Genomic DNA, 22,562 nt, shown 5'->3' on the forward strand with positions numbered 1-22,562 from the left:
AAATTTCCTTGGATCCCATAGGTTCTTACCTTTGCTATGTCTCCCATATGGGTCCTTATCAAAGCCTTGAAGTTCAATTAGGCTACATCAAAAGCACTGTCACTATTTTGAAAATTCAACCATTGGTCAGACATGACATCCCCTTAATGTTGCTTTTCATGAACAACCAGTCAATCGTCAAATGTTTGGAGACGATAAAATTCTCATGTACATTTAAGTCTTTCCATAGCAATGCCACTCAACCAGAAGCAGGGTGGGCCAACTATTAAGAACTTCCAATTGAAGAGAGTTAGAAATGTTCCAGCTTGGTCTCGACGTTGATGTGCTGGATACACCATTGAGAATGGAAATACTTGTGCAGCTTCCTCCTCCAGTGAGTTATTGAATTGTTCACCACCATTCACAACTATTTGTTGCAAAACTGCAGAGCTGAGATCTGAACTATCAGTTGGCGATTGCTTCGTCTTATCTACTGAATACTGTTTCGACTGCTTGGCATGCTAGTAGTCATGTGTTACAGCTTCACCAGGTTGTTAATCTCAATTCAGGTATGCCCTCCTACACTTCATTTCGCCAAGGCTGAACACCTAGCTTCACAGCATTGAAGGAATGGGGGATATATCAGGTCATGCTGTTGCAGATTGTGTTGGAACATAATTTTTTGATGATGGCCCTCAGCATTTCACTGATACACAGTTGAGTTGCTAGATCTGAACAAACAACAAGAGAAATACAACACAGGAACATTTGGCCCCCAAGCTTGGGTCAATCATCATATCCTAACTAAACTAAACAAATCTTCTGCCCTTATTCGGTCCATATCCGTCTGTTCCCTCCCTATTCATGTAACCATCCAGATGCCTCTTAAATGTTGCCAATGTGTCTGTTTCCCCTACCTCTTTAGGCAGTGCATTCCAAACTCCTGCCACTGTGTGAAAAATTTCTCTCGTACATCTTCTTTAAACTTTCCCCCTCTCACCATGAACCTTTGCCCCCTTGTAATTGAAACTTCAACCCTGGGAAAAAAGCCTCTGGACTATCTACTCTATCTATGCCTCTCATAATTCTGTAGACATCTATCAGGTCTCCTCTCAGCTGTCATCTTTCCAGTGAAAACAATCCTAATCTTTTTAACCTTTCCTCATAGCTAATGTCCCCAAGACCAGACAACATCCTGGTGAACGTTCTCTGCACACTCTCCAAAGCTTTCCATGTTCTTCTGATAGTGTGACAATCAAAACTGCACACAATACTCCAAACATGGCCTAACACGAGTTTTTATATAGCTGCAACATGGTTTGCCAACTCTTGTACTCCATGCCCTGGCTGATGAAGGCAAGCATGCCATAAGCTTTCTTCATCACCTTGAACAGTGTTGTCACTTCTGGGAACTGGGAACCTGCACGCCCAGATCAGTCTGTAAGTTAATGTCCCTAAAGTGTTCTGCCATTTGCAGCATAATTCACATTTAAATTTGATCCTCCAAAATGCATCACATCGTATTTTTCTGGATTTTAGTTTTTGTGAATGGGACTTTATCAAATGCCTTACTGAAGTCCATATAAACTACATCCATAGCTCTTCCCTCATCAATCATCTTTGTTACCTCCTCAAAAAATTCAGTCAGGTTGGTGAGACATGACCCTCCCCATACAAACCACTAGTCCATTTTCTTCCAACTGTGCATAAATCTGGTCCTTTAGTAGCTTTTCCAAGAGTTTTCCCACAGCAGACGTCAGGCTCACTGGCCTATAATTTCCTGGATAATCCCTGCTTTCTTTCTTTAAAATGGGAACATTAGTTACTCTTCAGTCCTCTGGAACCTCGCCTAAGAGCACATGAGGATATCTGCTAATATCGCAGCTATTTCTTCCCTTGCCCCTCTCAGTAACCAGAGATAGATTGGGTGTGGCCCTGGGGACTTGCCTACCTTAATGCAATTTAGAATAACCAAAACTTCCTCCTTCAAGGGCGGCATGGTGGCTCAATGGTTAGCACTGCTGCCTCACAGCACCAGAGAACTGGGTTTGATTCCAACCTCAGGTGACTGTTCGCAATGTCAGTTAATCAGTAGGAATTTTCCATTCCACGTTTGATTTGAAACCATGAGAGTTTGTCAGATTGGAAATCAATATTCAGGACAACTCCCTTCCAAGTTTTTAACAATGTGGTACTGCCTTTACTGGGGGTCTCCCTCCGCTGTGGTACAAGACACATCCAGAGATAGTGATGACAGTGTCTGGGACATTGTTCTATTCACAGAATCGCATTACATCGTTAGACCATTGCTGGTTAGTCTGCAAGATTGCTCTCTCAATTTTGGCAGCAGCTCCTAGATGTTACTAAGGAGGATCTCTATAGTTGGGCTCAGCATTGTCAGGTCCAGTACCAAGTCAATTCCAAATGGTCTGTCTAGCTTTTCATTCCTTTTCATTTTTCTGTAGTTGTTTGTTACAACTAAATGGCTTGCTAGGCCATTTCAGAGGGCTGTTATGAGTCAAATTGGTGTCGATTCCTCTTTCATGTAACCTAGTTAGAGACAGATTCCTCCTGGTTCTGGTTCCAGGATGCAAAATAACCAAGCAGTGTGAACAGCAGATGAATTTGGAATCAATTACCAAAACAACAGAAATGGTTTAAAAAAGCAGTCAACCCATTTAAAAAGTTTTGAAATTTTGAATTCTCCCTTTGAGAAACCTGTATGTTTTTCAACATGATATCAGCACAGAAAGCAAGTAACGTTCTGTGATCATAGCAATGTAGATGCAGGGAAATTGAGTGTGCTTCCCAAGCTAGCTAGCCTCACTTCATTTCTTGAGATTCACTTAATAACAGGATATCAGAGGCCCGTGGTTTGCAGAGTGAGTTTGAAGAGACAAAGAAATTAGATCATTGCCGGAGAGTGATACAGGTGGGAACCCTCACAACATTTTAGTAGTAGCCAAACCATCAAATGCTACATCAAAGGCCAAGGACTGAGAAATAAGACCAGGATAGATAGATGCTTGATGACCAGTATAGACATGGCCGAAGGGCCTCTTTCCATGCCATATGTAATTAAATCATAAAATGGTTCATAAAGAATGGATTTAACTACTTGGTGTGCACAGCAAACTGTCACTGGGAATTCCTCTATTCTAATTTATTTAATAGAGCTGCCAAACTAAAATCATACATCAACACATTCAAACAGGCTATAGATTATGCTTTGAACTGCATTTTGATGCAACAGTACAATAACTTAAACAATGGAAATTTAATGGAAGCAACTTTTTTATATAAGAAAGCCAGCTTCAGATTCTAATTTTTGTAGACAGGTTATTTTCTACAAGCAGGGTATGTACACAAGAAAAAATGTAATTGAACAGAACTAGCTTACTGTAAACTCAAGGATACTATTCATATAAAGCAAGTTCACACCTGTTTAAGCCTTGGCAGTATCCCACATCTGGATTCCTCCAGGAAAATGCCAATAGGACATTTCGAAGTTTTTGTATTCCTTCAGAAGTTGGTGAGTCATAGTGCCTATTGTTTGGCAAAGTGCGCATAAGGTCCAGCTCAATCTGCTTCGAAGCAGGATTCTGTTTCTCGAGTGCTTTTTCCAGCAATGAGTTAAAATACCCTGAATTATGTTTATCCCTGTATTTTCGGACATGGAGGTTGACACACCATTTCCAGACCTTTGACCTATGTTCATGTGGAACACCCCAGCGAATTAGGTTCTTCAGTTCTGGTGTGCGCACCATTTCTCGGTTCATAGTGCTAGCAAAGTAATTTGCCCATTTGACTCCCACAGATATCTCATGGCTATCAGTGAGTGACAGAGATTTTAAATCTAAAGCCCGAACTTTGGCAACCAACTTCTCCTCTTCATCATCTTCAGGGACAGTCTTGAAGCCATAAATGTCGTACTCACTGAAAGCAAAAAGACCAAATGCTTTACAATAAATGATTATTTTTTTAGCTACTTACAGTAAAAAAAAACATGAAATTGTTGTTTAAAGTCTAAAGCTTCAAATATTAAAGCTCTAACATTTGTTCATTCTTATTCCGTTGTGACCCAAGGTCTTCCTGCTTGCCATTTCCATATCAGCACATTTTTGATATTATTTAAATTGCCGATCTTCCTTATGGAAATTGATCGAAAATATTCCATATTTTTGCTACAAATTTCAAGGATTGATGCAATAATCATACAAAAGGAATTTCTGTCTGACGTCTACTGTTCATTTTCAAGTGGTTTGAAACTTGGAAGACTTAATGGCTACGTGGAAGCTAAAATCCACGTAGGGGCGGCACAGTGGTTAGCACTGCTGCCTCGCAGCGCCAGAGACCCGGGTTCAATTCCCGCCTCAGGCGACTGACTGTGTGGAGTTTGCACATTCTCCCCGTGTCTGCGTGGGTTTCCTCCGGGTGCTCCGGTTTCCTCCCACATAATCTAATCTAATCTAATCTAATCTAAGTAATCTAATCTAATCTAAAATAAATTTAACTCTATACGCAAACAATTGTCACCAAAGGATCTTTTCTCAGCACTTAAAGATTCTTGCCAGATGCAGTCAACAAATTTGTCAGGAGAAACCATGTATCTGTTCATTATTATGAACTTAATGTCTGCTGGCATTTGATCCCAAAAATATTCAATTCCACATCATTAGCACTTTATTTGTTCTGTCCTATTGCAGTTATAAATCTAAAATTACTTAGACATTATTTTCTCAGTCCAGAAATATACTTTTACTTTGTCATTCTTACAAACTTAAAAATATCCGTGTGTTAATCAGATAAGGAATGTGCTGTGATGTCTACTTTTAGTATCTAATGATGGGCATTGCTTACCTTGGAAGTCACACAAGTCTACATCTGTATGGCTATAATAGAGAATCTATTGCAGTAATATGGAAAGAAATTCTGTAATCCACCTTCAGGGGACCAATCATGAATAAGACCATAAGATATAGGCGCAGAATTAGACCATTGAGCTCATCAAGTCTGCTTTTCATCATGGCTGATACATTTCTCAAACCCATTTTCCTGCCTTCTCACTGTTCGATCCCTTTACTAATCAAGGAACTGTCTTACAGACACTCAATGACTTGCCCTCCATAGCCTTCTGAGGTAATTAGTTCCACAGATTCACGACCTTCTGGTTGAAGAAATTCCTCCACAGAGTTCTAAAGAGTTGTTCCTTCACTCTGATACTGTGTCCTCAGCTCAGTGGAGAGATTTTTTCCATATTCACTCTATCCAGGCCGTTCAGCGTTCAGTAGGTTTCACAGACCCAGAGAACTCAACCACTCCTTATATGACAAGCCTTTCATTCTCATGACAATTCTTGTGAACATCCTCTGGACTCCCTCCAAGGCCAGCACATCCTTCCTTAAATACAGGACCTAAAACTGCTCATTATATTCCAAATGTGGGCTGACCAGAGCATAATACAGCCTCAGCAGTGCATCTCTATTCTAGCCCTCTAAAAATGAATGCGAGCATTTCATTTGCCTTCCTAACTGCCAATTTAACTTACATGTTAACCTTAAGAGAATCCTGAACTAGGACTCCAAAGTCCTTTTGTACTTCAGATTTATGACTCCTTTCCCCATTTAGAAAATACTCTACACCTCTCTTCTTCCCAAAGTGCATAATCTAACATGTTCCCACATTGTAGTCCATCTGCTACTTCCTTGCCCGACTCTCGGAGCCTGTTCAAGTCCTTCTGCAGTCAACATTTTCTCAACACTACCTGTCTCTCCATCTATGTATCATCCATAAACTTAGCAACAATGTCCTCAGTTTCTTCATTAAGATAGTTAACGTATAATGTGAATAGCTGTGGTCTCAAAACTGACCCCAGTCATCACCAGCTACTATCCTGAAAATGATCCCATTATCCCTACTCTGCCTTCTGGTCAGCCAAATCACTATCCATACCAGTACCTTTCCCTAATATCACTGGCTTTTATTTAGCAGCCTCCCATGTGACACCTCATCAATGGCCTTCTAGAAATCCAAATACATCACTTCTATACAAAAAAAAAGTCCAATGGCTCTGCTTTGTCTAACTTGCTCGTTATCTCCTCAAAGAATTCTAACAGATTTGACAGCCTTGACTTCAGCTTGACAGATCCGTGCTGACTCCGGCCTATTCACCATGCACTTCCGAGTACTAGGTAATCTCATCCTTCATAATGGACTCTAAAATCCCACCTATAACCAAGGTCAAGCTAACCAGCCCATAATTTCCTGTCCTATGGGATCCTCCGATTCCAGCAATTCCTAAAATGATCATCAATGCCTCCACAATCTCCTTCAGAATGCGGAGGTGTAGTCCATCAAATATGGTTATTTATCCACCTTCAGACCTTACAGTTTCTCAGCATCTTCTCCTTTGTAATGGCCACTACACTCACCTTTGTGCTCTGGCTTTCTTGAAATGCAGGTATGGTTCTGGTGTTTTCCACCGTGAAGACCAATGCAAAGTAACTATTCAGTTCCTCTGGCATTCCTTTACTGCCCATTACTACATCCACATCATCATTTTATCGCGTTCCAATGTCCACTTCTGCCTCTCTCTTTCCTTTTATATATTAAAAAAAACTCTTACACTATTCTTTTATACTAATAGCTAGCTACCCTCATGTTTCATTTTCTTCCTCTTTACTGCTTTTCTACATGCCTTCTGGTTTTTATAGGCTTCCCACTAATCTTCTCTGCATTGTAAGCTCTTTCTTTGCTTTTACCTTGTTCCTGACTTCTCTTGACAGCCAAGGTGCCTCGTCCTCCCCTTAGTACGTTTCTTCTTCTTTGGGATGTCTTTCTGCTGTACCTCTCAAATTACCCACAGAAACTCCAACCATTGCTGCTCCATCATCTTCCCTACTATGTTCCCCCCTCAAATCAATTCTGGCCAGTTCCTTAGTTATCTTTACTTAATTGTAACACCTTTACATTAGATTTCAGTTTCTCCCTCTCAAAATGTAGGAATAATTCTATCACAGGATGGTCACTGTGCCGCTAGTAGTTCCTTAACCTGAAGCGCCCTAATCAAGCCTGCCTAATTACACATCTAGCCCAGAATTGCTTGCTTCTTAGTGAAAGCCACAGCTGCTCCAAAACACAAAAACCATCTCATAGACATTTCACAAATATCTTTTCCTAAGATCTGCTACCCATCTGATTTTCCAGTTGTGTGTTGACTGGCCTCCTTCTCAGTTATCTCCTGTGCCTGAAGTTAGATTCCTGAACCTCTCCATCCTGTCCTATTACTTGTTTTGAAAATTTTAATAACCTCTGCTAGGCACCTGCCACCCTCAAGTTGTTTAAAGTCCTTGTGAGCACCCTATTTAGCTTTTCTGTTGGGATATTGTCCCATATTGATTCAGGTGGAGCTTGTCCCAACAATGATGCCAATGTCCCCAAAAATGGAACACCTTTTTCCACAGCACTCCTTTAGCCAAGTGTTTACTTCCCTATGCCAATTTGCACGTGACTTGAAACTAATCCAGAAATTATAACCCTTGAGATCCTGTTCTTTAATTCTGTTCCTAATGGCGACTAAATGATCCCTGGGTAGGACAATACACTGATGTTGGGAAATATGCTGTAATAATCCTCTGGAGAGGAGTGTCATTAAGTCAGCCACATATAGCATCTAATCCCATTTGAAATATTTTAAAAGTATAGAAAAGGATAAAACCATGCCAAAAAATAGATTTGATGTCGATCACTACGTAGAACGAGCATGGCGGCAATGACCTTATGGGAAGTTATTATTTTTACAGTAAATAACAGGTTCAAAAATGCATATTTTTATAAAGAAAGTGCAAAACTGCAGAAAAAAATCTTTACTAATGGAGAATTATTTCAACTTACGGACCACCATAGATAAATAGTTATAAACAAAAATTCAACAGGTGGAGAATACTGGATCTATAACAGGAATCTACAGGTATAATTAAAATAAAGGAAATTAAAGACAGACATTAATAAAGAAAAAAACCCAGGAAGTATGGCAGACCATAAGTAGAAATACTATACAGATATTTGACAATAGAAGTGCTCATCATGAATGGGGCATCCATGAGTACAGGATAATGCATTAGTTGAAAATAAACAAAAATTGGAGGAGATACTGGAGATTGTTTGAAAATGTGTCTGAGCATTTTAAAATCAAGGTGCAGCTTGACCAGGATCCCAAATAAAAGGAGAATGGACTTGGGGCAGTTAAGACAAGAGCAGCAGAGTTTGGGAAGACTTAAAGTTTACAATGTGTAAGGTATTGGGGTTAGAGGAAGAAATGGCCAAATTTGCAGGACATGATAAATAATTATGAGATTCAAGTGACATGAAAAATTGAGTGACAAACTGAAGAAAATTCAATTATTGAGAAATTACATTTTTGATCAAGAAATGTGTGGGCGGCGCGGTGGCACAGTGCCAGAGACCCTGGTTCAATTCCCGCCTCAGGCGACTGACTGTGTGGAGTTTGCACATTGTGTGGCACAACCCGGGTGCTCCGGTTTCCTCCCACAGTCCAAAAATGTGCGGGTTAGTTGAATTGGCCATGCTAAATTGCCCGTAGTGTTAGACGAAGGGGTAAATGTAGGGGAGTGGGTCTGGGTAGGTTGCGCTTCAGCGAGTCGGTGTGGACTTGTTAGGCCGAAGGGCCCGTTTCCACACTAAGTAATCTAATCTAATCTTAAAAAAAATGACTATTTTTTGGTGGAGAAGTTAGGTGATTTGGGAGTTAAGGTTTATAAACCATCACTGGAGGATTAGAAGAAGAAATTGTTTGATAAGGATTTTCAAAACATTTTGGGTTGAATAGCTTGTGTTTGCATTGCTATCTACGACAATTCCTTGTAATAAGCAATTCAGTCAGTTTAAGGTATCTTTTTCCTTGATTTCTCCCTCGTGCTCGAGTCACCCTATGCCATGTACAAGAGTCTAACAAGGAGGTAATCTATACTTTTAAAAAATTCATTTGTGGGACTTGGGTGTCGCTGCTAGCCAGCATTAATAGCCCATCCCTATTTGCCCTTGAAAAGATGGTTGTGAGCTGCCTTCTTGAATCACTGCAGTCCATTTGCTGTGGGTTGACCCACAATGCTGGTGGGGAAGGAATTCCAAGATTTTGACCCAAGATTTTGAAGGAACGGCGGTATATTTCCAAATTAGGCTGGTGAGTGGCTTAGAGGGGAACTTGCAGGTGGTGTTGTTATCAAGTACCTGCTGCCCTTGTCCTTCTAGATAGAAATGGCCTTAGGTTTGGAAGATGCTGTCTAAGGATCTTTGGTAAATTTCTGCAATGTATCTTGTAGATAGTACATACTGCCGCTACTGAGTGCCAGTAGTGGAAGGATTGAATGTTTGTAAATGTGATGCCAATTCAAGCGGGTTGCTGTGTCCTGGCTGGTGTCAAGTTTCTTGAGTGTGGTTGGAGCTGCATCCATCCCAGGCAAGTGGGGAATATTCTATCACACTCCTGACTTGTGCTCTGTAGATGGTGGATAGACTTTGGAACGTTAGGAGGTAAGTTATTCGTTGCAGTATCCTTAGTCTCTGATCTGGTCTTGTAGCCACTGTTTATGTGATGAGCCCAGTTGAGGTTCTGGTCAATGGCAACCCCAAGGATGTTGACAGTGGGGAATTCAGTGATGAAAATACCATTGAACGTCAAGAGGCAGTGGTTATAGTGTCTCTTATTGATGATAGTCATTGTCTGGCATTTATGTGGTACGAATGTTACTTGCCACTTGTTGCCCAAGCCTGGATATTATCCAGATCTTGTTGCAAGATGTCTGCTGCTCTGGGGTAGGGAAGGAGAAATCTGATAGAAGAGTCAGTAAATTATTCTTCCTTTGGCTTCCTTTCTCTTCCTGCAGAGAAGTCTTTCATCCTCAGTCAGCAAACCTTTAACATAAAACTATTTCAAAATCGCTCAAATTATAGTGCAGTCATGGGATTACCTGACAGGATGCGGTTTGAGAGTAGTTTGTTCAGCATGTTCAGCACTATCCACCTTCAAAGCATCTTCCAGAAGTCTGGAAATTACTTCGTGTGTAGGGCCCTTTCCTCCAGAACAAATAGGATTCTTAACTTCCTGAAGGAGAACAAGATACTTGCTCTCTACTTGGCACAGTCTAGCTTCCAGGCCAGAGTACTAGTGAAATAGAAAAAAAAGTTACCATCAGAAGATAGCATTCTTACTTTAACACCAGAATCTTTAGCAACAATTTTCAGTAAGCAAAGGCATGCAATTAAACCTATATTATGCATACCAGAATGGGAGGGGAAATTCATCAGGCTTCCCATATCATTACCCACGCAAGGTAGAGAATTTCTCATTAAAATATACATGGAGTCTGGACCAACACAGGCTGAAGACTCCCTGATACATACACCTGCCTAAATCAAAATTCCAGCTAAAGAAAAACTTGCATAAGATATCTGGCATTAATTGTTCTACTAGAGGGTTTTTTGAAAGAAATTTACCTTGAACATCCTCCAAAATGGCTGTGATACAGAATCAGGAGCACCCCAATAGAACAACCATTTATGATTCCCTATCTCAAAAGATTATGGTGTTGAAGGCGGAGCTATAGTCAAATATAGCCTGATGCAAGTATCCTTGTTAGCTAGATGTTCCAGTAATGAGTGCAGGGTTAGGGAGATGATGTCTGCTGTGGACATGTTGCCCCAGCAGGCAAATTGCAAAGGATCAAGGCAATTTGGTAAGCTGGAGTTGATGTGAGCCATGACTAACCTCTTAAAGCACTTCATAATTATGGAAGTCAGAACAACTGGGCCGTAATCACGGAGGCAATCTCATGATTTTTCTTTAGCACCGGGGTGATGGTGGCCTTCTTGAAGCAGTTAGGAAAGGTTAAAGATATCAACAAATACTTCCACTGGGCTGGTTGCTTTCCATGGATTCACTCTCAAGAAAGCTGATCTACCATCTGGAGTGAAGACCGTGGGTATAGCTGCATCAGAGACTGTGACACTGGGATAAGTAGCATCATTTCACTAACCTTCTGCTCACAGTGAGCGTAGAATGCATTGAGCTGGTTAGGTAGGGATGTATTGTTCCCTGTGACTCTACTCTACTTCACTTTGATTAGCATTTGTTGCTCAGCTGATTGGTGTGCAGTTTTCTTGGACCATTGAAGTCCACATGAATAGTGTTATTAGGGAAAGAGTTCTAGGATTCTGACTCAATGACAATGAAGAACAGTAATCTAGTACCAAATCAGGATAGTGCACAATTTTGAGCGATACTGTTCTCATGTGTCTCCTGGCCTTATTCTAGGTGGCAGAGGGTTTGAAAGGGGCTGTCAAGAAAGCCTTAGTGAGTTGGAGCAACACTTGGCTGTGTGCTCCACACTACTGAGAAAGTCCCCAGTGCTTCAAAACTGAAATATTTTAGTCAATGATGAGTTCTGTATTTCTACAAAACAATTTCAATCACTCGAAACTGTACCTTTCATATTAACTCCAAAAACTGAAAGAGCTTGTGTATTTGAAGTGTGAACCACACAAACAATATTCATAAGATCATAAAACATAGCAGGAGAAATTAAGCCATTCGGCCCATCAAGTCTGCTCTGCCATTCAACTTCATTACCTTTGATCTCCTTGGCAATCTGTTTGTGGAACTGTCAGGATCTTATTTCAAGTTGAGTTAGTACTTTGGATTTCTCAAGTGATTTTCAGAAGATGCGCACGGGCAGCAACCAAAGATGAAGACTGAAGCTTTGTGAAACATTCTTATTATTGCCCACAATGAGTTAACTGGGCACAGAACCATGAGCACAAAGGGAGAAGTTATAATCACAATTTAACGACTGTATTCCAAAATCAGGCACTTGGCCTTACAGCCAACTTATTACACGGTCTCAACAATATCAAATACAGTTGCAATTTGGAGATGGTGTTGGACTGGGGTGTAAAAAATTAAAAATCACATGACACCAGGTTATAGTCCAAAAGGCTTAATTGGAAGCACTAGCTTTCCACATGATAAAGGAGCAGCGCTCGGAAAGCTAGTGCCTCCAATTAAATACAGTTACAGTAACAGTTGTAGTTAGAGAAAACCAAGCAATGGATTTAGCAGCATAAGACCAATGCAGTTACTTTATTCAACCAAACAAGATGGTTTCATCAAGGTCAGGTTAAGACTGTCAGTGTGAAGGTAGTTATATTCGCAACTATACTCAAACCTGGAAAATAACAAAAACCAGATTGAATGCAATAATTTGGATTCAGAAGATGGAAAGCTTCCTGATTTAATTAGCTTTTCCTCTAATTTCCATCACAGCTTTAAGTTATAACATGACCGTAAAATTTTTTTTCCCATGGTTGTTACAAAGCATTATTTTGAATAAAAGGTAGCAGAAATGTAATAAAAAGGAAATATAATTTACTCTAAAGCATTTCCTAAGGGATTGATCAGAATAGCTGCTTCCTACAATATCAAATTGGTAAACTTGCCCATTGTTCACGTACTGAAGTTTGACAATGAAAGCCAAGAAATATAAAATTAGTGGAACATTTCCTTTTTTTGAATATCTCTGCATCAAGCATCAAACAAAAAAATCTAAATTCCTAAATGCTATTGATCTTCCTTCAAATCTGAACAATACAATCCCATCCAGAGTTCTGTGACAGCTGTGGTTCAGTAGATAGCACTCATGCTTTGGAATCTTAAGTTTCTAGGTTCAAGCCCCACTCCAGGGTTACAGTACAAAAGCCAAAACTTCCTGTGCAATGCAGAGGTATTAAGTTGAAGTTCTATTTTCCTGCACTGGTGGATGTAAAAGTAACAATAGCAGCATTTCAAAGTGGAGCCGGGCAAATTCTTCAGTGTTCTGGCCAATATTTATCCCTACATTAACGTCATTGAAGAGGAGATTTATCCAGTCACTTTCATATTGTTGTTTATGGAATTTTGAGCAGAAATTGACCGTCACATTTTTTACAACATTACAATTTCCATTACATCAGTGACTACACTTCAAGGAGGTACATCATTGACTACAAAGTGCTTTGAAACATTGTGATCGTGAAAACTGCTTCAGAAGCAGAAATCCTGTGTTAACCTTTTTTGCTTTCTTCTTCAGACAGAGAAAGTAACTTGCTTAACCATTTAAAATAGTGATGAAATCTCCTAGCTGTATCCTTTCTTTTGTACTGAGCAAACTGGCAACCTGTGCCTGATAATGTTCATGGTGCATGCAGTTCAAAGTGTTGCTAAATGGCAACATTAAATTCTGTCCGCAAAGAGGGGAGAGTTTATTGCAGACTTTTAATAGGTCACTGAGGAAAGGTGCAGGGGTCACTGAAAACAGTTCAAAACAATTAGAGATTTGAGGTCATTCAAGAATATAAGACAAACAGAGTTGATTCAGGAAGAAAAACTGAATTTATACCTATGTAGGAGATGGAGAGTCAAATCCAAACAACAGCTGAATATCTCTGTGCTGATAGAATTCAGTTAGACAATTAGGAGTTATTAGACAGCTGGGTGTTGCAGTCAGGACTTAGAAAAGTCCTGGAAGGACTCGCACAAAGACAGGTGCCATTAATAGATCTGTATTGCTGATACTGGAGTTTGGAAAGCCCATAAGCAAAGTCTACATGACACAGCTGAACAAGATGAGAGTTCAGGGAAAAACAAGACAAGATAGCAGGTTTGAGAAGACATGTAGCTCAGGTTAAGGTTCTGGATGTAAGTTTGCTCGCTCAGCTGGAAGGTTCGTTTTCAGATGTTTCATCACCATACTAGGTAACATCATCGGTAAGCCTCTGGTGAATTGCAGGTGTTCTATCCTCCTTTCTATTTATGTGTTTAGCTTTCCTTGGGTTCGTAATGTCATTTCCTGTGTTGATGATGTCATTTCCCATTCTTTTTCACAGAGTGGTAGATGGGGTCCAAATTGAAGCGTTTGTTGATAAGAGTTCCGGTTAGATTGCCATGCTTCTAGATATTCTTGTCCATGTCTCTGTTTGGCTAGTCCTGGGATGGATGTGTGTCTCAGCCAAAGTGGTGTCCTTCCTCATCTGTATATAAGGATACCAGTGATAATGGGTCATGGCTGGTTGATGTTCATGTATACTGGTGGCTAGTTTTCTGCCTGTTTGTTCAAATGTAGTATTTGTTACAGTTCTTGAAAGATATTTTGTAAATGACGTTGGTTTTGCTTGTTGTCTGTATAGGTCTTGTGTTCAGCAGCTGCTGTTTTAATGTATTGGTGGGTTTGTGAGCTATCATGATGCCAAGAGTTCTTAGTAGTCTGGTAGTCATTTTCTAGATGCCTTTGATGTAGGGGAGAGTGGCTAGGCTTTCTGGGCATGTTTTGTCTGCTTGTTTGGGGTTGTTGCTAGGAAATCGGCGGACTGTGTTCATTAGGTGCTTGTTCTTTTTGAATATGCTGTATAGGTGATTTTCCTCTGCTCTTCATAGTTCCTTTGTGCTGCAGTGTGTGATGGCTCATTGAAATAATTCTCTAATGCAGCTTCGTTTGCGGACGTTTGGATGATTGCTTCTGTAGTTCAGTATTTGGTCTGTATGACCCTTAACAGACACTGAAAAAGCCGTCCTAGTAAGTGGATTAAATTACAACTTCCGGGATGCGCACAAGAAATATATTAGCAGCATCAGAAACAACACTGAACAAACAAAGACAATGAACTCACAGAAGAAACTCAGCAAATCATCAAACAGTCACACTAACATTAAGCAGGAGAAAAGAAAGAAATACACTCCATACACAAAGGAAAGAACTAGAAAGACTCAAAAAAGAAACATGGTTATCCTCCCTGCAGGCAAAAGATGCTTAACAGTCATTTTAAACCGAACAGACTACATTAAGAAAGTGAACGCTTGCAAATACCGACACGTACCAACAGGTGGCGGTAGACCCGACCCCACAACAAGAGAACCGACTCACATCCTTTCTCAAAAAACTTGAGAAATCTGGAGAAATCTGGAGAATTAAACAAGACAGACTTCCAAAAAAAATGAAACCGGCTGGATCCAACACACCACGCTTCTACGGATTACCCAAAATTCACAACTCAAGTGCCCCCTCCGACCTATAGTCTCACTACCTGGAACACCAACATATAAACTAGCCAAGGAACTATATCAAAGACTGCAACACTTAGTAGAAGACTCAAAGATTCCAGGATAGAAGGAGGACGAAATAATAGTCTCCTATGACATAGCAGCCCTGTTCACATCCATCAACATCAACCTAGCCAAAAAAAACACTGGCTAAATTATTAGAAGAACCAAAGACACATGCACCAAACACCAATCTCATCAGCAAGGACAACATTGTCAAGCTCGTGGACCTATGCCTTAGCACCCACTTCACTTTCAATACCAAAACCTACAGACAAACCAACAGAACACCAATGGGATCTGATATCAGGGTTCTCAGCAGAGGCAGTAATGCAGAGACTCGAACAAACAGCTTTGCCAACCATCCAACCCAAACTTTGGGTCTGTTACGTGGATGACACCTTTGTCATCAATAAATGAAACAAATTAGAGAAAACCTTGAGACCATCAATAATATCCTTACTGGTATAAAATTCACGAGAGGAGGAAAACAACACACAGGGACCAAATACTGAACTACAGAAGCAATCATTCCAAAACCCACAAACAAAGATACATTAGAATATTATTTCAATGAGCCACCACACACTGCAGCACAGAGGAATTACTAACAGCAGAGAAAAATCACCTATACAGCATATTCAAAAAGAACAGATACCTAATGAATATAGTTCACCAATTTCTCAGCAACAACCCCAAACAAGCAGGTAAAACGTGTCCAGAAACCGTAGCCACTCTCCCCTCCATCGAAGGCATCTCAGAAATTACTGCCAGACTACTCAGACCTTTTGGCATCATGGTAGCTCACAAACCCACCAACACACTAAAACAGCAGCTAATGCACATAGGCAACACGCAAAATAAACGTCATTTACTTTGCAGGAACATAACAAACATTACATTGGGCAAACAGGCAGAAAACTAACCACCAGGTTACCTAGTATGGTGAAGAAACATCTAAAAATGAACCTTCCAGCTTAGTGAGCAAACGTACATCCACAAGGTAATATTTAGGTTGGTGAAGACTGGCTGTAAGCAAAAAGCTTGAGTTGTGCCTGTGCACTATGAAGGCTTTTGAAGTTCCTGACCTTAAATGTCAAAGCCTCCCCTGAAGCACCAACTAGAACAGGAGCAGTTGCTGATACAATCCATGACAGAGTGGCTCAGGATAGTTTCAAGGTCAGACCAAAAGTAAAGAATTGTTTTTACAATTTGTTTCACTTTTGTGCGAAAAGAATATGAACCAATTAGATCCAAAAGCAGTATTTCAAGAGTGATGCTGAAGGGAAAATTTCTCATCAGATGCACAAAATATTTACCACAGAGAGGACAACAGCACCAGACTACTTGATGAATTTCTGTCAAATTGCAACAGTTTTGAGTATTGAGGAATGCAAAGGTCACTCAATTAATGAAATTAATTATGTAAATAACGTGGACTATATATTGGACATATTCAAAAATAAGAAATTTCTCAATAGACTTTTTTTTTAAAAAAAGCATAAACTATTATCAAAGTAATTAGTGTAGGTCAGAACAGCAATGGTCTTGGCTTCCTAGACATATAAAAGATGAACACCAACTCATGGCCTTGTACCTCCTAACCAAACGTATGACTTGCCTTGCTCTTCAGAAGGCATACTGGACATTAGATTAGATTAGATTCCCTACAGTGTGGAAACAGGCCCTTCAGCCCAACAAGTCCACACCGGCCCTCTGAACAAGCCCACCCAGTCCCATTTCCCTCTGGCTAATGCACCTAACACTATGGACAATTTAGCATGGCCAATTCACCTGACCTGCACATCTTTGGACCTGTGGGATGAAACCCACGCAGACACGGGGAGAATGTGCAAACTCCACACAGTCGCCAGAGGCTGGAATCAAACCTGGGACCCTGGTTCTGTGAGGCAGCAGTGCTAATCACTGAGCCACCGTGCGACCATGAAACATTACGTCTGTCTCTCTCCCTAGATGCTGCCAGATTCAGAGTTTCTCCTGCATAATGTTGGTCTCCGATTTCCAGCATCCACAAGTATTTTGTTTTCATTGTTATAGTTGTCTTCATACAGGGGCTTCTATCGTTGTGGCAGTGTATGTACCTTTGGGCCAGGAGATACATCTGTCCTGGAGGATGTATCACAATATGACCAAACATGTTGACGAGAATGACTACAACTTTCCTTCAATCCCATAAACATTAGCTTTAGCCTGCTGCTTTGCACCAGATGGGTATTTGATGTGAATTGCATATGCATAAAGGAAATATCTCGATAAAGGCCAGCGATGGGGCGAGATGAAGAAGTGCAATGCCAGAGGACTGGCAGCTAGCTAAATGTAATTCCTGTATTTAAAGGGAGACAGAATCTCTCCAGGGAATTATGGAGCAGTGAACTTAATGTCAATGGCAGGAACAGTAATGACAGTTTTACAAAAGGAGAGAATGGAAGATTATGATCTAGAAAAGACATTTATAGAATTGTCAAGACTCTATAGATTTCAAAGGGAAAGGCTTGTTTAACCAATCTTGAAGTAGTAACAGAATAGACAATGGTAATGTAATAGACAACATTTATCTGCACTTTCTAAAAACAAAAGTGACCCATAAGGGAAAGGACTGACAAGGCAGGGTCTCTTTTCACTTGGGTGAATGTGACTTAGCAAAAGTCTTTCAAATTATCAAAGATTTTGATAGAACGGATACTGAAACAATGTTTTCACATCAAGAGTCTACCAATTCAAGATATAAGAGATTCAATAGGGAATGGAGAAAAAGCTGCTTTAGCCAAAAAGAGTGGTGATAACCCACAGACAGGGTCTGAAATGAACAGTATTTTAAGGGGAAGCCATACAAACATGAAGGAGAAGGGACAAAAGGGTTATGATTATAGATTTTTAAAAATGACGCACCAACACCAGTAGGAACTGGTTAAACTGAACGGCCTGTTTCTGTGCTGCAAATCAGTATAATCTAAACTCAAGTCATAAATAAAAAGTCTCTTGTTTCTGAACAAATTCTTGCATAGAACTTTATAATAGGTCAGTCAATTCCTAAAAGAAAAGGACTGATGACACAAACCAAATATTGCACAAAACCACAAACTACACCTAAAAATGCAGGACAATTAATTTAAGGCAAGAAATAAATGTATCCAAGACAGATTTTCTTGATGACAGAAATTAGTTTTATTGTCAATTTGTTAAACCAGAAATTTAGTTATCAAATTGGTGCTCCCTAGGGCCTTCACTCTCACATTCCCTTACCAAAATTTGGCTTTTTACCTCTCCCTCTCTTCCTTTACAGTACTGATTAAAATCTACTCTAACCAAACATCACTAATGTTTCTTTTAGTGAATCACTGTCAATTTTTGTCCAAACACACTTGTGTACCACCTTTGAACATTTTACTGAGAAAGGAGCTATATAAATTTATGGTGGAATTGATTGATAATATTGATGACGAACACGGAGGGTTCAGACCACTTCGGCAAGATGCTGAACACTGAGCAAATGTTTCTTCTTACACCCTCCCCAACTTCAATAAATGACTGGTTGACAGTATCTTCTGATTTGCATACCCGTATAGCTATGGAAGGCTTCATTTTCTCATAAACCCGGATTGCCAATTTACATTTTGATCGTCAAAGGAACATGTTCCTGGCTTTATAATGTAATTTACATCCACTGTGTGTAATAAGTAGCAAATGAGTACAAAATGCAATGAGATACTTATAACCAATCATAGACCATAGAATAGTACAGCACAGTACAGTACAGGCCTTTCGTCCCTCTATGTTGTGCCAACCTACCCTACTCTAAGATTAAACTAGCCTACATTTCACTATCATCCATGTGCCTAAGTGTCAATTAAACGTCTTAATTTGTCTGACTTCACTAACACTGCTGATAGTGTACTCCACGCACCCATCACTCAGTGTAAAGAACCTACCTCGGACATCTCTCTTAAACCTTCCTCCAATCACCTTAAAATTATGGCCCCTAGTGATAGCCATTTCTGCCCTGGGAAAAACTCTCTGGCTAACTACTCTATCTATGCTTCTCATCCTTCTTCATTCCAATGAGAAAAGCCCTAGCTCCCTCAATCTTTCTTCATAAGACATGCATTCCAGTCCAGGCAGCATCCTGGTAAATCTCCTCTGCACCCTCTCTAAAGCGTCTACATCCTTCCTATATTGAGGCAACTAGAACTTAGGAGAAAGTGATGCTGCCTGACTTGCTGTGCCTTTCCAGCACCACACTCGTAACTAGAACATTACACAATATTCCAAGTGTGGTGTAACCGGTGCTTTATAGAGCTGCAGCATAATCTTGCAGCTTTTAAACTCACTCCACCTGCTAATGAAAACCAACACACCTTACACCTTCTTAACAACCCTATCAACTTGGGTGGTGACTTTGAGGGATCTGTGGACACGGACCCCAAGATCCCTCTGTTCCTGCCTTTAAACCTGAATCTGCATTCAAATTCCACTTTCCAAAATGAATCACTTCAGGTTGAACACCATCTGCCACTTCTCAACCCAGCTCTGCATCCTGTCAATGTCCCGTTGTAACGTATGACGACCCTCCACACTATCACAACTCCACCAACTTATGTCATCAGCAAACTTACTAACCCAATCACCTTCCTCTTCCTTATCCAAGTCATTTATAAAAATCACAAAGAGCAGAGGTCCCAGAACAGATCCCAGCAGAACACCACTGGTCACAGAACTCCAGGCTGAATACTTTCCACCCTCTGTCTTCTATGGACCAGTTAATTCTGTATCCGGATCGCCAAACTTTCCCTGTATCCCATGCCTCCTTACTTTCTGAATGAGCCAACCATAGGGAACCTTATCAAAAGCTTTGTTAAAATCCATTCGCATCACATCCAATGCTCTACTTTCAACAACGTGTGTTGTCACATCCTCAAAGAATTCAATAAGGCTTGTGAGGCATGACCTGCCCCTCAAAGCCATACTGACTATGTTTTTCCCAAAGAATAAATTCTGTCTCTCCGAATCCTCTCTAATACTTTGCCCACCACAGATGCAAGATTGACGGGTCTGTAATTCCCAGGGTTCCCTTGAATAAGGAAATAACATTTGCCACCCTCCAATCAACTGCTACTACGCCAGTGGACAGTGAGGACACAAAGATCATCGCCAAAGGCGTAGCAATTTCTTTCCTCGCTTCCTAAAGAAATCTTGGATATATCCCGTCTGGCCCAGGGGACTTATCTATCCTCGTGTTTTTCAGAATTTCCAGCACATCCTCCTTCTTAACACCAACCTGTTCATGCACATCAGTCTGTTTCACGCTGTCCTCACAAAACGACAAGGACCCTCTCACTAGTGAATACTGAAGCAATGTATTCATTAAGGACCACCCCTACCTCCTTTGACTCTAGGCATAAGTTCCCTCCACTATCCCTGATTGGCCCTACTCTCACTCTGACAATCCTCTTGTTCCTCACATAAGTGTAGTATGCCTTGGGGCTTTCCTTAATCCTACCCAAGGCTTTTACAATCCCCTTTGCCGCCCTACATTCATTCTTCAAATCCTTCCTGGCTACCTTGTAACCCTGAGCCCCGTCTGATCCTTGCTTCCTCAGCCTTAAGTAAGCTTCCTGCTTCCTCTTGACTAGATGTTCCACATCTCTTATTATCCAAGGTTCCTTCACTCTACTATCCCTTCCTTGCCTCAGTGGGATAAATCTATCCAGCAGTTACAGCAAGTGTTCCCTCCGCATATCTGTCGTAATTTCCGAGAATATGTGTTCCCAATTTATGCTCCACAGTTCCTGTCTAATAGCATTGTAATTTCCCCTTCCCCAATTAAATACTTTCCTATACCATCTGCTCAAGAGAGAAAGTTGAACAATTTTTAAAAGTAGTGAATAATTAAATTTTATGCCTGATTTGAAAACATTTAAAGATTCTCTCTAAAAACCTTAAGTTATACCATACAGAATGTTCCACTTGAATCATGCGCATTACCACAAATACGGAAGGAGGAAAAAGTGAAATTCTTATGACCAGAGACTGCTGATGGCAGAGATACTGTAACTTAGACACATAGTTGGATTAAGCTGGTTTGCGGGACATCCCCTAAACACCACTTGCTGCCTTGCATTTTCGACAAGTGATATGATTTAGAATACATAAAACACAAATTGTTCCACATGATATTGGCTTTCCCTTGTGATCTTTGAGTTTGTACCTGTATATTTTTTATTAAATTGAGCAACCTGAAGGAAATGCTGAATGTCAGGGGCTAAAAAGCATTAAAGAAACAACTGGTGGTAAATCAAGTGTTAGTGATACCAAGGTACCATCTTGAAGATTCAAGGAGCAAGTGATAACTGAGGGGAAATCAGCAACTTAAATGGGAAAATAATAAATTTCATTCCAACAACTTGGATGAGAGGAAGAGAAAAATATTTGTAATGCTAATGGAAAGAAAGCAAAATATTTAAATGGTGAGATGTTGGAGGCTATCCATTGGGGAAGATTCTTCTCTTACACTTCACGATCAGTTCTATTCAACTTATTCTATTTTAAGCATCGACTAGTTTGCATATTTGTCACAGCGAGCAATGGTTAAATAATCAAGTTGGCAGTGAGATTTAGTGTTCTTGTTTTGGAGACTAAGTGTAGAGTTATGGCAGCGCAGGCAGTGGAATGTTCCTTTTGCAGGATGTTTGAGGTAGGGGTGACCACTGATACTCCTGCCGATTTCACCTGCAGGAAGTGCAGCCAGCTCCAGCTCCTCACAGACCGCGTTAGGGAACTGGAGCTGGGAGTTGGATGAACTGAGGATTATTCGAGAGGCTGATAGAAGCTACAGGGACATAGTTATGCCAGTGAACAGAGGTAGCTGGGCAACAGTTAGAGATGGGAAGGGGAGGAAGCAGGCAGTGCAGGGATCCCCTGTGGTCGTTCCCCTCAACAATAAACATACCGCTTTGGATACTGTTGGGGGGGGGGACAGCCTAGCAGGGATAAGCTGCAGTGACTCAATAGTTAGAGACTCAATATAGGAGACTCAATAGTTAGAGGGACAGACAGTCTGTGGACATGGGCGAGACTTTCAGATGGTTTGTTGCCTCCTGGGTGGCAGAGTCCGAGACGTCTCAGACCGTGTCTGAGGAGGGGAGGGTGTGCAGCCAGAAGTCGTGGTGCACATTGGCACCAACGACATAGGTAGGAAGAGGGGTGGGGAGGTCATTCAGGAGCTCAGGGAATTAGGCTGGAAGCTAAAAGCTAGGACAGACAGAGTCGTCATCTCTGGGTTGTTGCCGGCGCCACGTGACAGTGAGGCAAGGAATAGGGAGAGAGTGAGTTGAACATGTGGCTGCAAGGATGGTGTAGGAGTGAGGGCTTCAGGTATTTGGACAATTGGACTGCATTCTGGGAAAGGTGGGACCTG

General features: G+C 40.8%; 1 protein-coding gene across 4 annotated transcripts in view; it reads right to left on the minus strand.

Moving 5' to 3' along the window:
* tbc1d2b (TBC1 domain family, member 2B) overlaps positions 1 to 22,562 on the minus strand; it is a 161,623-nt gene that overhangs the window by 22,791 nt on the left and 116,270 nt on the right. For all 4 annotated transcript variants that reach the window (XR_006309806.1, XM_043680142.1, XM_043680144.1 and 1 more), the window contains 2 exons: positions 9,969 to 10,162; positions 3,421 to 3,915 (listed from right to left, as the gene is read on the minus strand). Coding sequence is in view for 3 of the 4 variants with exons in the window: in XM_043680142.1 (XP_043536077.1) it covers positions 3,421 to 3,915; positions 9,969 to 10,162 (689 nt within the window). In the remaining variant the exon portion in view is untranslated. The remainder of the gene's footprint in view (positions 1 to 3,420; positions 3,916 to 9,968; positions 10,163 to 22,562) is intronic.

This window comes from Chiloscyllium plagiosum, chromosome 40, assembly GCF_004010195.1.
Source record: "Chiloscyllium plagiosum isolate BGI_BamShark_2017 chromosome 40, ASM401019v2, whole genome shotgun sequence".
NCBI lineage: Eukaryota > Metazoa > Chordata > Chondrichthyes > Orectolobiformes > Hemiscylliidae > Chiloscyllium > Chiloscyllium plagiosum.